The following is a 12,020-nucleotide window of genomic DNA, read 5'->3' on the forward strand; positions in this document are numbered from 1 at the left end:
GACACAGCACTGGAACAGGCTGCCCAGAGAGGTGGTGGAGTCTCCAACTCTGGAGACATTCAAAACCCGCCTGGACATGTTCCTGTGTAACCTGCTCTAGGTGACCCTGCTCTGGCAGGGGGGTTGGACTAGATGATCTCCAGAGGTCCCTTCCAACCCTATGATTCTATGATTCTATGATTCTATGATTCTATGACAGAAACCACCTGCAGGTAGGGAAAAGCCACAGAGGCTTTCCCTTCACCACGTCCTACCACCCATGTGACAGCACGGTCCCTCTAACCCACCTGAGAGACTACTGTGACCTTGGACCTCAGACAGCACTATCTCACCTTGCATCCGTCCAGTTCCATGGCAGGGGGGTTGTAACTAGATGATCTTTAAGGTCCCTTCCGACCTAAATCATTCTATGATTCTATAAGTGCTTCATCTGAAACTAAATTTAAGCAATGAGAGAAGTGAAACCTGGAAAGGAATCACTTCTGTTTTCCTGATCAGCACGCCTGGTTGCCATGGCTCCAAAGGATAAAATTGGACCATGGCTGTTCAGAGGAGAGGGAGGTGGGTTTTCTGAGCTACGCCTAACCCTACTGCCTGGGTCAGGACCGGTACGCAAGCCAGTCTCTGCCATTTTCACCGGTGGTGGGAAAGGTGTGGTGCTGGTTCAACTTCAGGTCGGCTCAGAGTGAGAGCCTGCCCTTGCCGTGGGACTCTCCTGACGCATCAGCTCTTCTCCTGCCTGCTTCAAGCTGCAGCTGAGGACCGTGCCTGAGGACAGTGTGAGCAGGAGGAACAGTGGCAAGATTTACTCCTGAAGCCACCCGGAGGTGGGGGACGGCCCTGGCCGCAGGGAGTGATTAGTGACCGAGGGGGCTCAGGGCCATACGCGGCCGTATCAGAGACAGTCACTCAGGCTTCCTTTTGTTTTCCCAGAAAAACAAAGACAATAATCTGTGCAATGTCTAGTTCAGGGTGAGGCACAGTCCAGGTTGGTCAGGTCCCATGGGAGGCTGTCACTTGGCTTGGCTGTGCCAGCTTTTAGCACTGGGATAAACTGACTCGGACAACGGACAGGTCCAGACCTCTGCAGAGCAGGAGCGAGTGAATTTTCCTTGTGCCCCAGCATCATTTGCACCTGCCCTTCCCAGACAGACTCAACCAGGACGTCCACTCCCTGCCTTGCCTCACCTCAGAGACCTGGGAATGGGGACCTCTACGTCCTACAGAGCTGTTTTCCTTAAGCAAGCTTAATTTTCTAATACTCAACTTACGGGGACCAGATGGCAATTATTGTAACAAAAACTACTCCCATCAACTCCCAGAATTTAAGGGCCTTTTGTTCAGGGTTTTTTTTATTGCTCTGAATTAGGATAGTCAACATACCTATGGGTATGGTGGCGAATGGGAAGGCATCTCCATGAATCTACACACTAAGTAAATAAAACCAGAGACAAGATTTCTTGCTTCCCCAGAGCCATTATACCTGTATTGCACCGCTGTGAGTGGTTAAAGCATCAAAAGGTAATGAAAACAGAGAGCATGGCCTGCTAAATATTTTTGCTTCCACTTGAAAAGCAGCGCTGCTCTCCTAACCAGCTCCACCAAGGACAGGAAATGTGGTTGTCTGAACCGAAACCGCTTTGGACTTACCCCTGCTGCTTCTTTGCCAAGTATTGCCTCAGCCCTTTCCTGATTCATGTTCAGCTGAAGCCAGACGGGACAGGTCTTGATGAGTTTATCCAGGATGCTGATCCCTGGAAGCGGGAGGCAGTTTTGCAGGGCAGTGGCCTGACAGAGATGTGTCTCTTCTCCCTCTTCGCTGGTATCTCCGATAGGGCTGAAACACAGCAAGGGAGGTCCCTCGTAAGTGGAACAGCAAATGGAAAATTTGGGGGGAGTAACGACTGTCAATGCCAAGACACAGGCACACAGAGGCACTGACATGCATCCGGCACGACCCAGCAAGTCCTGCAGGATGAGGCTCAAAGGACACAGACGTAGCGAACCTTTTCCCCGCACCAAGAAAGGGGAATGGGAGGGAGCAGGGGAAACGTGTGGAGAAACACCAGAGGGACCTTCAGGAGGGAGGAAATGTAGACTTGGTGTCCCTCTTTTTTCCTGCCTTCTAGTGGGAGGTGTCCCAGTGCAGGGGGTTGGAACTAGATGACCTTTAAGGTCCCATCCAACCCAAACCATTTTATGATTCTATGGTGATTCTATGATTTGTCATTTTGGCCGGTCCTAAAGAAGCTCCAAAAAGGTGCATGGGAGATGCTGAGTGACAAAAGAGGGACCATCCTGTGGCACCACATGTCAGCAATGCCCAGTCACACCGTTATGTCTCAGAGCTTATTCTCAGCTGCACAAGATGTAAGAATACTGAAAGTACACTGTTGAGAACATTAAAGATCTGGGACACATTCTCTTTTAGATGCCTGTTCTGATCAGAGACACAAAGAACTAATTCTATTTATTTTTAGCCCCTGCAGTCTAATGGCAGACTGGTATGAAACACTGGTTTCCAGCTATGGCACTGATTCAACGAAGTATTTATACACGTGCTTAGCACTGCAGTCGGTGGAAATACTTCTGCTGAAAGGTCTGGTCTTAAGAGCTCTACTGGATAAGGCTACATGCTCACGGATAGAGGCTTGTCATTCATTTGACTGATTTTAAGAGTAAAGAAAATGTAGGAGAACATACACAAAACACTATGTTTTTCTGTATCGGTTTTGCTCCTTAGCTGTCAGAGATGAAAAGAGCAGGACTCTCACTTTTGATTTGGCGTGATTTCAAGTCTTTCTCTTTTTCCTTTTATTTTTAATGATACAGATCTTGTAGTAGTACATTTCAATAAGGTCAGACTTAAGCTACTAAAAGAGATTCCCTTTAAAGGCCTAACCAAACACAGACTGCTTATCCCAAAAGTTAGTTTTTAGAAAAATAACCTTTTAAATCCCAAAACCAACAGTGCAATTTTATTTTTAGCAGCTTTTTTATTTTCAACCCTACAGGGACAACTTCCTTAGAAAATACACATTCCTCTGCAATCCCAGTTGCTGATTCAGGATATTAATCCACAGAATCTTGATTTTAATCAATCCATTTTCAAGATCATAGCCAAAACAGTAAGAATGAGAACTCTGCTTAAAAAAGCAAATAGAAATACGTGAAACACATTCTCTTCACTTGTGATAAAAGCCCAGCTTGTCACACAGGTGAGGAAGTTTCTTTCAGATGCAATAGCATATGATTTTCATCTGTATCATTTGAACATATACAGTAAAACAGTGGAGGACAGCTTTTGGAATTTAACCCAATTCACCTCTCAGTTTCTTTCTTTACATTAGAAACCAAAATAAATGCCTAGTAACCATGTGAAAGGAAAGCATGTGTTGGACGGCAACATTCATACTCGGTAACAGGAAAGAAGTAATGAGCTGAAGGGAAAAAAAAAAAGGTGAGTTATAATGAAATATTCCATACCACTGTTAGCAAAAGCTGCTCCCCAAATTAGTCACACCAGCATGAATCCGATCTTGCCAATGATGTGTGAAACCCAGACCAAAAGGAGGCCAATGCTGATAATGTCTTGCTGTGGCACCAGAAGGTGACATGCATTCCGATAGCTCCAGTGATGCTGAACTTCGTTACCCATTAATTATGTGAGCTGAAAAGGGCCAGCAAAGAATTGATGCTCAAGAATCCCATTGCCTGGGGGGAAATGGGGGATATCAACAAAGGCAAGGAAGTAATAAAAAGCAGCGTGCGCCTGGTGAGCACCAGGGACGTAGTGGCACTGGCACAGTGCTCCCCACGGGGGATCCCAGGCTTGATGCAGGCAGAGGCACCCAGCCCTCTGCTCCCCCCAAGAGGCACGTCATCTGGATGGAGCCCTGCTCCCAGCAGCAATGTGGGTTTGGCGACAACAGACTGGTGAAGAAAAATAACAGAACTGACTTTCCAAAGCACGAGGCTGCATGTAGGGCCCATCATCCAAGTTTTGGAGAACGGATGAAAAACAGAAAATTATTTCGAACTTGGACATACAAGATAAAAAAGGAAGAGTCTGAAAATACTCGTCTTAATGGAAACAGCTCACAATTTGAACATGTGGGGTTTGTCAGTGCAGATAATTAAGAGCAGCGGATGAGGCTTTTTGGCAGAACGGGAATGCAGCCTTTTGGGATGAGAATCCTGGGGTGGGGTACGCTCCCCTCAAACACCAGCCTGGCCCAGAAAGCACTAAGGAGGCTCTTTTACCTGTGCAGAGGGAAGAAAGGACAGTGAAGCGAAAGGGGAGGCTTTGATAAAAAGAAAAGTCAAGAAGAGTCATTAACGGGATCATATTAAACCAGGGGAATGGTAAGCTAGATGATTCTTTGACAGTGAGGTCTAACAGATAAGTTCCCAAAAGAAGGGGAAAGAGGACTGCATTGCCCAAATCTCTTAAAATGCCCTCTTCAGAGCAGTAGCGAACACTGTATGGAGTCAAATCCTGGTCTGGCTAAGAAATGGGAGTGAATGACCTAACAGACCTTTTCCAGCTGTAATGCTGTGACCCGCGACACACCAGTTGACGCAATTACGGCACGGATGCTTGACTTCTTTCCTGGGCACAGCTGTCACAAAGATCCAGATGCCAGGCTGCAGAAGTGCTTAATCCAGCAATTTAATCTGGCTCCGCAGTGGCTCTGTCGCTGCACGGAGAGGAGGGAGCCCAGGCAGCTCCCAGGTTCTTGCTGTGCTGCCAAATGAAGGGATTTGCAGGGCCGCCGTGGTGAGCAGTGGCCTTTGCTGTTGCCCTTGCTCAGAATTCAGGCATCAGATGATTTCTAAGCTCAGAGTTTTCAGAAATAACATGCCGTTTGGCTAACTCTCTCCTCCTCCTCCCACAGTCCTGCAAAACCCTTTGGCTGATGCAGGCAGGTGCTGATTTTTTGTTAGGTGTGATACGAAGCTGAAAAGCTGGCCCTAAAGCTGCCTGCTTTTCAGGTTTTTTATTGAGTTCTTACTTTTAAATTCTGCTGCCGCTCCGCTAAACTGAACTCAGTTGTGATGGGGGGAGCTGTGTGTTACATACTGATTGGCAGCAGAGATTAATTAATTGCACAGTGATTACATTCACACACCTGCCCCAGTTTGGCAGAAAGTACCAGGCTGCTTGGTTGGAAGTAATAATAACGACAATGGTGATTTGAATTACTGCACAGTGACTGTACGCTGAAGCAATGACAGCACCACGACTCATTGCTTTAGAAACCAAGATCCACACTTGCCAGCTGAATATTCCCAGGAATCATCAGAACTTCAAGGGGATATAATCCACTGAATTTCATGCAGGTGCATACCCCTTTTGCAAGTGATTTTAGAAATATTGCTGCAAACTTGCTGGCACTAAGGGCTTTCCTGGCTGTAATATAAAGGACTGGTGACTCCGAACTTTCCCAAGGCCGCTGAGAGGCAGGGACTGTGTGTGACAGCAGCAGGGGCTGCCGGATGAGCTGGGACAGGGTTTCCAACCATGTCAGGCCCCATTGTCCTCATCACTCACACACATTTGCAGCTTCTGCCTGTAGCCTGAGCAGATCTGAGAAGACGCATCAGGTGTTATTAAATCCGAATCTTGAATCAGAAACCAAATGGTCTGTAGGCACTGATAAGTAAAGACTGAGGGCCTCAATGATGTTTAAATAGACCAGGTGTAAGAATTAGGAGCTAGTTAATTATCACTATATTTTATTGTTTTTATTTCTCCCCTTGAATACTAGAAGACATCAAGAGAGTGCAAGACCAAGGATTTGCTGTGCTGTCCTCAAGGAAAGAGATACTCTGGTATATTTGTATTTGCAGCAGCGCAGGCACCATAGGTCTTAAAATGTGTGCCAGCTGGCTTGCTACTGAGGGAGAAAGATGGAGAAGTAGCCATAAACTCCATGCACCAGGTGAAGAACAACTTTTTGCACCAAAACTATCTGGTTCCTGAAGGGATACTGTTCAGAACAAGCCAGGCTGTGTCTGAAACTCACAGGTAGAAACCTTTCAAGCACAGCAACACAGTTTACAAGGAGCACATGAAGCAGCAGGAAAAGACAGAAGCTCCCAAAGCCGACACGCCAGTCCCAGTGGAAGTAGATGGACAATGCTGGTAATTCCTGTGGTTAAAAGACACGAGTTGGGAGCACAGGGCTTTGTGGAGATGGGTCAGATGATGGTGCTGAGATTAAAAGACTGACAGAAAACTCACAGCCCTGTTTTACATCCCATGTCACTGGGTTGGACTCAGTTGCAGGGCCCTGTGCCTCTGGTGACAGAGGCAGATCTTGGTATCCCTTTCTTCCATAGATACCTTCGTGCATGAAGTTCTGAACCCAGCACACTGGAAGAGGAATGATCAGTTACATGAGTAGCAGCAAAAGAACGGCAAGAAGGTTTCATCAGTTAGACCCTTGCTACATACATAGCTACCTGTGCTTTCCCTGGTTTGATATCACTTACGATTAGATAGATTCATTAAAAATCCTTGTTCAGACACATGTGAATTCATGTGCTGTTACTTTCAGTTCACTGGGAGAGAAGTTACACAGTGCCCCAGCTAGAGAACATCAAGCCTCATTTTGTTCCCATCTTAGATGTGGTCACTTCTCAATGCCTTGTCGTTATTCTCGTAAGCCAGTCCATCTTTGCTCACTTGATCAGTTCAGATCAAACTAATTCAAGAGGGAGGAGAAAGATCTGTTTACTTTCTGGACCTGGCTTGGGTCACCTTGTTGGATTCTCAGCTGGTGGAACTGAGGCACTGCACCCAACCTAGCTACAGGGAGAGCTCCATCATCTGTACAAGTTTTGAGTCATATCATCATAAAACAGAGTATTAGGAAAATGGGAAGGCAGCAGTGACACATGGAAAAACCCATAGCACAACAGCTAATTTTGTGCACCAAATGTTAGCACTGCCTCACGGAAAATTCAGGCTTTAATAAATGCTTTTTCATAGTAAAGCCAACAGATCTGACAAAAATAAAACCAACAAACAGTAAAAAAACACCACAGTGAAAAACGCAAAAAGCAGAAAGAGAAGAAAGTTCTTGAGATCTTCAGAGATCACACCCGGCTGATTGCCACCCTTTCGTTAGAAATACAAACAAATTTCTTGTTGCCTGATATGCAAAAAAAAGGGAAAAGGTGTAGGCAGTTAAGCAAGCCACACGAGCTTCCTGCACTGTAAGGTCCTCAGATGTACAGAAAAATTGGATAATGAAGTGACATGACAGGCTCAGCGTGTCTCATGAGGCGGGCTTGCCTGATCAGTAGTCCTTCCTACCTTGCAGAACACTTGTGTTACTGGTCCACCTTGGTGACAAACGCATAGCTCAGGAAGTTGTGCTTCTCAAACTGTGGTCTGCGGACAACCTGTGGTTGGCAGAGCACTTCCTCTTGCTCACTGCTCTCCTTGTTCCCACTCTAGCTTTTATGTCTGCCCCTTCGTCCGTTCGGTCTTTGATCTACAGCTGGCGCTCTCCATGTCCAGGCCTTTCTGCTCAGCTTGGAAAGCACCATAATAGCCAAGGCAGCAGCTGTTCCAGATGCCAAAAGGTAAGGCAAACCAAGGATCTCCTAAATACCCTGACACCCCACAGCTCAGCAAATCTCTCTGTTCCCCACCTATTCAACTTTCTGTTATAGGTACCCTCAATTTCAGCAGTGAAGTTTTGCACTCTGCAACTGAAGGCTCACTTCCCTGAGCTTTTCTGTAACTGCCAGGGATTTCCAAACTGCCCGCCTCTGGGAAGGTTAGCAGGGGTTTGCACACACAGACTGCAGGTACCCGCCTCTCCCCAGCTGTACCCTGCCTGCACGTCTTCACAAGTATTTGCCAAAGCGGAGCAAGTCATCGCTCATCCTGGGAGCTCCACTCATGGGCACAGAGGAATCAGGGGTGGGACAACTCATCTGTCCTTAAATCAGTCACCAGCTCCCCAAGTCCTCACCTCCCTGGTCACAGAAACCAACAGAGGAAATCACAAAAATGAGCAAGTGCTATTATACTTCTTGAGGGGAAGGGTGTAATGGCCACTTGTGCAGGTGGAAGAATGTTAATTCATGTGTCGATCTATTAAGTAATAAGCAGCCACAAAGTTTTCTGCTCACATATGACACCAGATTGCTGTCTTACACAGTACGGGGATCAGTTTGAAGGTCTGATAGACAACTATCGTGCTGAAGTAACTGTGTGAACTACTGCTGCCTGCAGAGCACAGCGAGGATAGCTGAGCTGGCTTTAAGGATTTAGCTGAGCCACAGGAGCAGGCTCTATGCAAAAACATGGTGCTCGCTGGCAGAATGGGAGCTGCCATGACCAGGTTTAAAGCTAACAACTGTATTTTTCCTCATTACTGCCATGATGCAAAGGACACGACCTCAGCTTATCTGGACTCTGAACTGAGCAGAATCTTGCCCCCGTTTAAACGTCAGGAGAAGACGACTTGCTGGATGGGAGCTACTGATATTGGGAGGGACATGTAACCACTGCCACTCATCAGAGAGCAAACCCGGTGATTAAGACTAATGATGTTCTGTAACGGCATGAGGAGCAGGGCCAAGTCGCTCAGGAGTGGAGAAGGAGGGGGTGCTTGCAGTGCTTCCCGTAAACCACCCAACCACGGCAGCTGTGTTACCTGACCGGGTTTCTGCTCCAGTCGCTCAGAGCGGGCTCCCATTGCACGGGTGCCTATCTCAGCTGTTGGGGTCAGCTCTCAGCTCCTCTAGAAGAGCTGCTCTTCCTCCTAAGTTAATCAAGCTTAGTTGTAAGTGCCTACAGTGAAGCAGTGGCAATACCCCTGTCAAAGCCTCTTGTTTGACTCCGTCAACAATCTTTCAGCGCAAGAGTGCTCTCAAGGAGCAGGGAGGTGCAACTAAATCACAGAATGGTTTGGGATGGAAGGGACCTTAAAGATCATCTAGTTCCAGCCCCCCTGCCCTGGGCAGGGACACCTCCCACCAGACCAGGTTGCTCAAAGCCCCGTCCAACCTGGTCTTGAACACCTCCAGGGATGGGGCAGCCACAGCTTCTCTGGGCAACCTGGGCCAGTGCCTCACCACCCTCACAGTAAAGAATTTATTCCTAATATCTAACATAAATCTTCCTTCTTTCAGCTTAAAACCATTACCCCTCGTCCTATCGCTACACTCCCTGATAGAGTCCCTCTCCATCTTTTCTGTAGGCCCCTTTGAAAGGCTGCTGTAAGTTGCTAGCTTCGCTGTGTCTCCTAGATTCATTAGGTCTGCTCCTCCATTTACATACGCAAAGGTGTATATATATTATAAGGAATTGCATATGCATAAAAACCCCAAACAAAATACAAGGTAATTCATATTACTGCTAGTACCAGGTCAGCTCGAGTAACAAACAAGCCTCCTCATACTCACAGCCATGACACGGGCAGAAACAAGATAAAAACAAACGCCAAAAATTGCCTGAAGGAAGAGGCCTTCTTTCAAAGCCTTTTTTTTTTTTTTTTTTCCTTCCCTTCAGTCTAGCTGTTCCCTGCATTCGTTAATGCAGAAGGTATATGCTGCCTGTGGCCCCACAGTGGACTGAGGGTACAACAGCCTATTAATGTGACATGGCTTGTATTCACCCCACAAATTATACAGCTATCTTCATGTAACCTTGCACATATATATTTTGCATTCAACAATTTGTCTCAAAATATCTTATCAACTCTCTCTTTTTACTCAGTCAAAACATACTTTTGCAAGTCAAAACCACTTTGCAAGTTTTATTAGCCTACTCCCTCACTAACAACAGACAGTTGTGGTGTTAAAGATAAGCCCTTCTCCCCTGTACTCAGAGGTTTTCAGGTCATTTGTCCTTTTGCCTATTACAAACCCAAATTATTCCCTTAGGAATTTCAGCATATCAACAAAACTAAAGATTTTTCTTTGTGTGCAGGCAATGAAGGATAATTTACATTTCTGCAAGGCCCTTTCATGCAAAGAAGAGAGCTTCTGAAACGAGGCCTAGCCAGGATTCATTTCTGGCAAGGTCAGAGGAGCCAAGGAAAGCACGTTTTCCTTAACAAAAAGCTGCAAAAGTATTTGTTGTATAATTCTACTTCGACTTCTCTGGAAAGGCTTGTGAGGTGCAGGAACCAGAAGCAAACGTTTGGAAGAAGAGAAGTGATTTCCTAAGCTGTAAGAACATGAGGAAGCCACAGACCTTCCTCACCTTCTGGTGTCAGGGCACTAGAAGGGCCCAGCAGAGCCACCAGCTGGACAGAAGATGGCTGGGTTTGTTCCGTGCCTCTGAAAAACACCTGAGGTGTCGGAAGCCCAGAGCAGCCCTGTTTTCACCGCAAGACCAGAGCTATTGAGGTTCTGCCCTTTCCCAGCTCATCTGGCCAGGAAGGAAGACAGGAATGAAAACCCGGGGAATGCTTTTCTATATTGTACTCACTTAACAAAGAGGGGAAAGGGAAACGGAAAATACAGGGGAGGGAGAAATTCCCAAATTCATTAAGAATATACTGTAGTTTTGCTTAAATAACGCCACTCTGTTTCAAACCCTATATATTAAAAATTATTTGAAGCTGCATGACATGTCAGAGCCAAAACCCTGGTCAAAATACGAAGAGAAATGTCAGACTAGTTATAAAAAGCAATGGCTTTTCTCACCCTGTGAGTGAATTTAGTGTAGACATACGAGACACACAAGATACGAGGCGCTAACCACACAGACTAGCATAAAGATGAGCCGTCTTCCCCTCTTCTAAGAAATACCTGCAAACACTTACCTCTGTCATGACTTGCAACTAGAAATGGCCATTTTGCCAAGGGAAATAAATCCATTGAACTTTCATCCTGTGGTATCTTAAGGAGCAGAGCACTGGCCTTCAAAGGTCCCTCCTCTCCTTAAGGCACCACACAAAGGGTCTTCCAACCAGTCATTCAGTCACTGATCTGCAGACTTACTTACACACGAGTATTCATATTTTGGATAAGATTTCCTCCCAATGTCAGTGTGAACATGTTTCAATACATAGTGCTCTCAGTAAAAAAAAATAATCATCTAAATCTTTGAACCTATTCTTTGTCTGCCATCTTTAATCCCTACTCCAGCAATTTCATACTCCTCATATTTAATTTTGATAAGGCATTGGAGAAATGTGTTTATTAGGGTAGGATCCCTGCCTGCATTCACACTGAGGCACAGTTAGAAGAAAAAGGCTTTTTGGGGTATTTTAGGGATATGGAAAGGTGGTGAAAGGCACGGTCCCCCACCACAAGGATCAGAAAGGTGTTCTAGTTTGCTGGGCTAAGTTGAATGACCTGCCCTGTGGGTGAGCACGGCCCTCATCATCCTGTGCTGGTGGGACAGCCTGCGGCCAAAGGACTGATTAGCAGAGCAGTGTCAGAAACTGCTGAAATGTCCCTGTGGTGGCTGGGAGCTCAGCACGCGACTACAAAACCTGCCAAGCAGCAAGGCAAGTCTGTCAGCTCCCGCAGACTCAGTCAAACCATTGCTGGGACCTCAAGCTTGTTCATTTAGCAGTGCTTCTGGCCAGTTGGTCACCAGGACTCTGACATAAATAAATCATGACCAAAGGCCGTGGGTTCACAGCAGTTTAAGACAATCCGTAACATGACTACCTTGGTCATGTCCTCCCCAAAACATCACTGCTGCACCCACACCCACCTGCAGGCTGCCCTTGCTTGTCTGACCTGGGGCAATCTGACTGAGGGGATGAGAGGGTGGAAGAAGGTTTGTGCTGGACACAGCTCTCTGACCTGGCCCCCTGCTCGGCTTGGTGAGGCACAAACAAATATTTGACTTGGATTCAGCCCACTGCCACCAGTCACCCTGAATTACTCCCTGGAACTGCGTCTCCACCAGTAAGACCAGAGATCCTCATGGGTGCACAGGTTCTAAAATGGAATGCAACAATTAAACATCTCAAGTTCAGCAGGGTGAATCCAGGCTGGAGCTAGATAGTTAGGTCTAATAGCAAAGGGAGATG

General features: G+C 46.5%; 1 protein-coding gene across 2 annotated transcripts in view; it reads right to left on the reverse strand.

Moving 5' to 3' along the window:
- The window catches only part of RIN3 (Ras and Rab interactor 3), a 71,124-nt gene that overhangs the window by 50,599 nt on the left and 8,505 nt on the right, over positions 1–12,020 (reverse strand). For both annotated transcript variants that reach the window (XM_074584175.1, XM_074584176.1), the window contains exon 2: positions 1,651–1,837. In XM_074584175.1, coding sequence (XP_074440276.1) covers positions 1,651–1,837 — 187 coding nt within the window. The remainder of the gene's footprint in view (positions 1–1,650; positions 1,838–12,020) is intronic.

The sequence above is a fragment of the Larus michahellis genome, chromosome 4 (genome assembly GCF_964199755.1).
Source record: "Larus michahellis chromosome 4, bLarMic1.1, whole genome shotgun sequence".
Lineage (NCBI taxonomy): Eukaryota > Metazoa > Chordata > Aves > Charadriiformes > Laridae > Larus > Larus michahellis.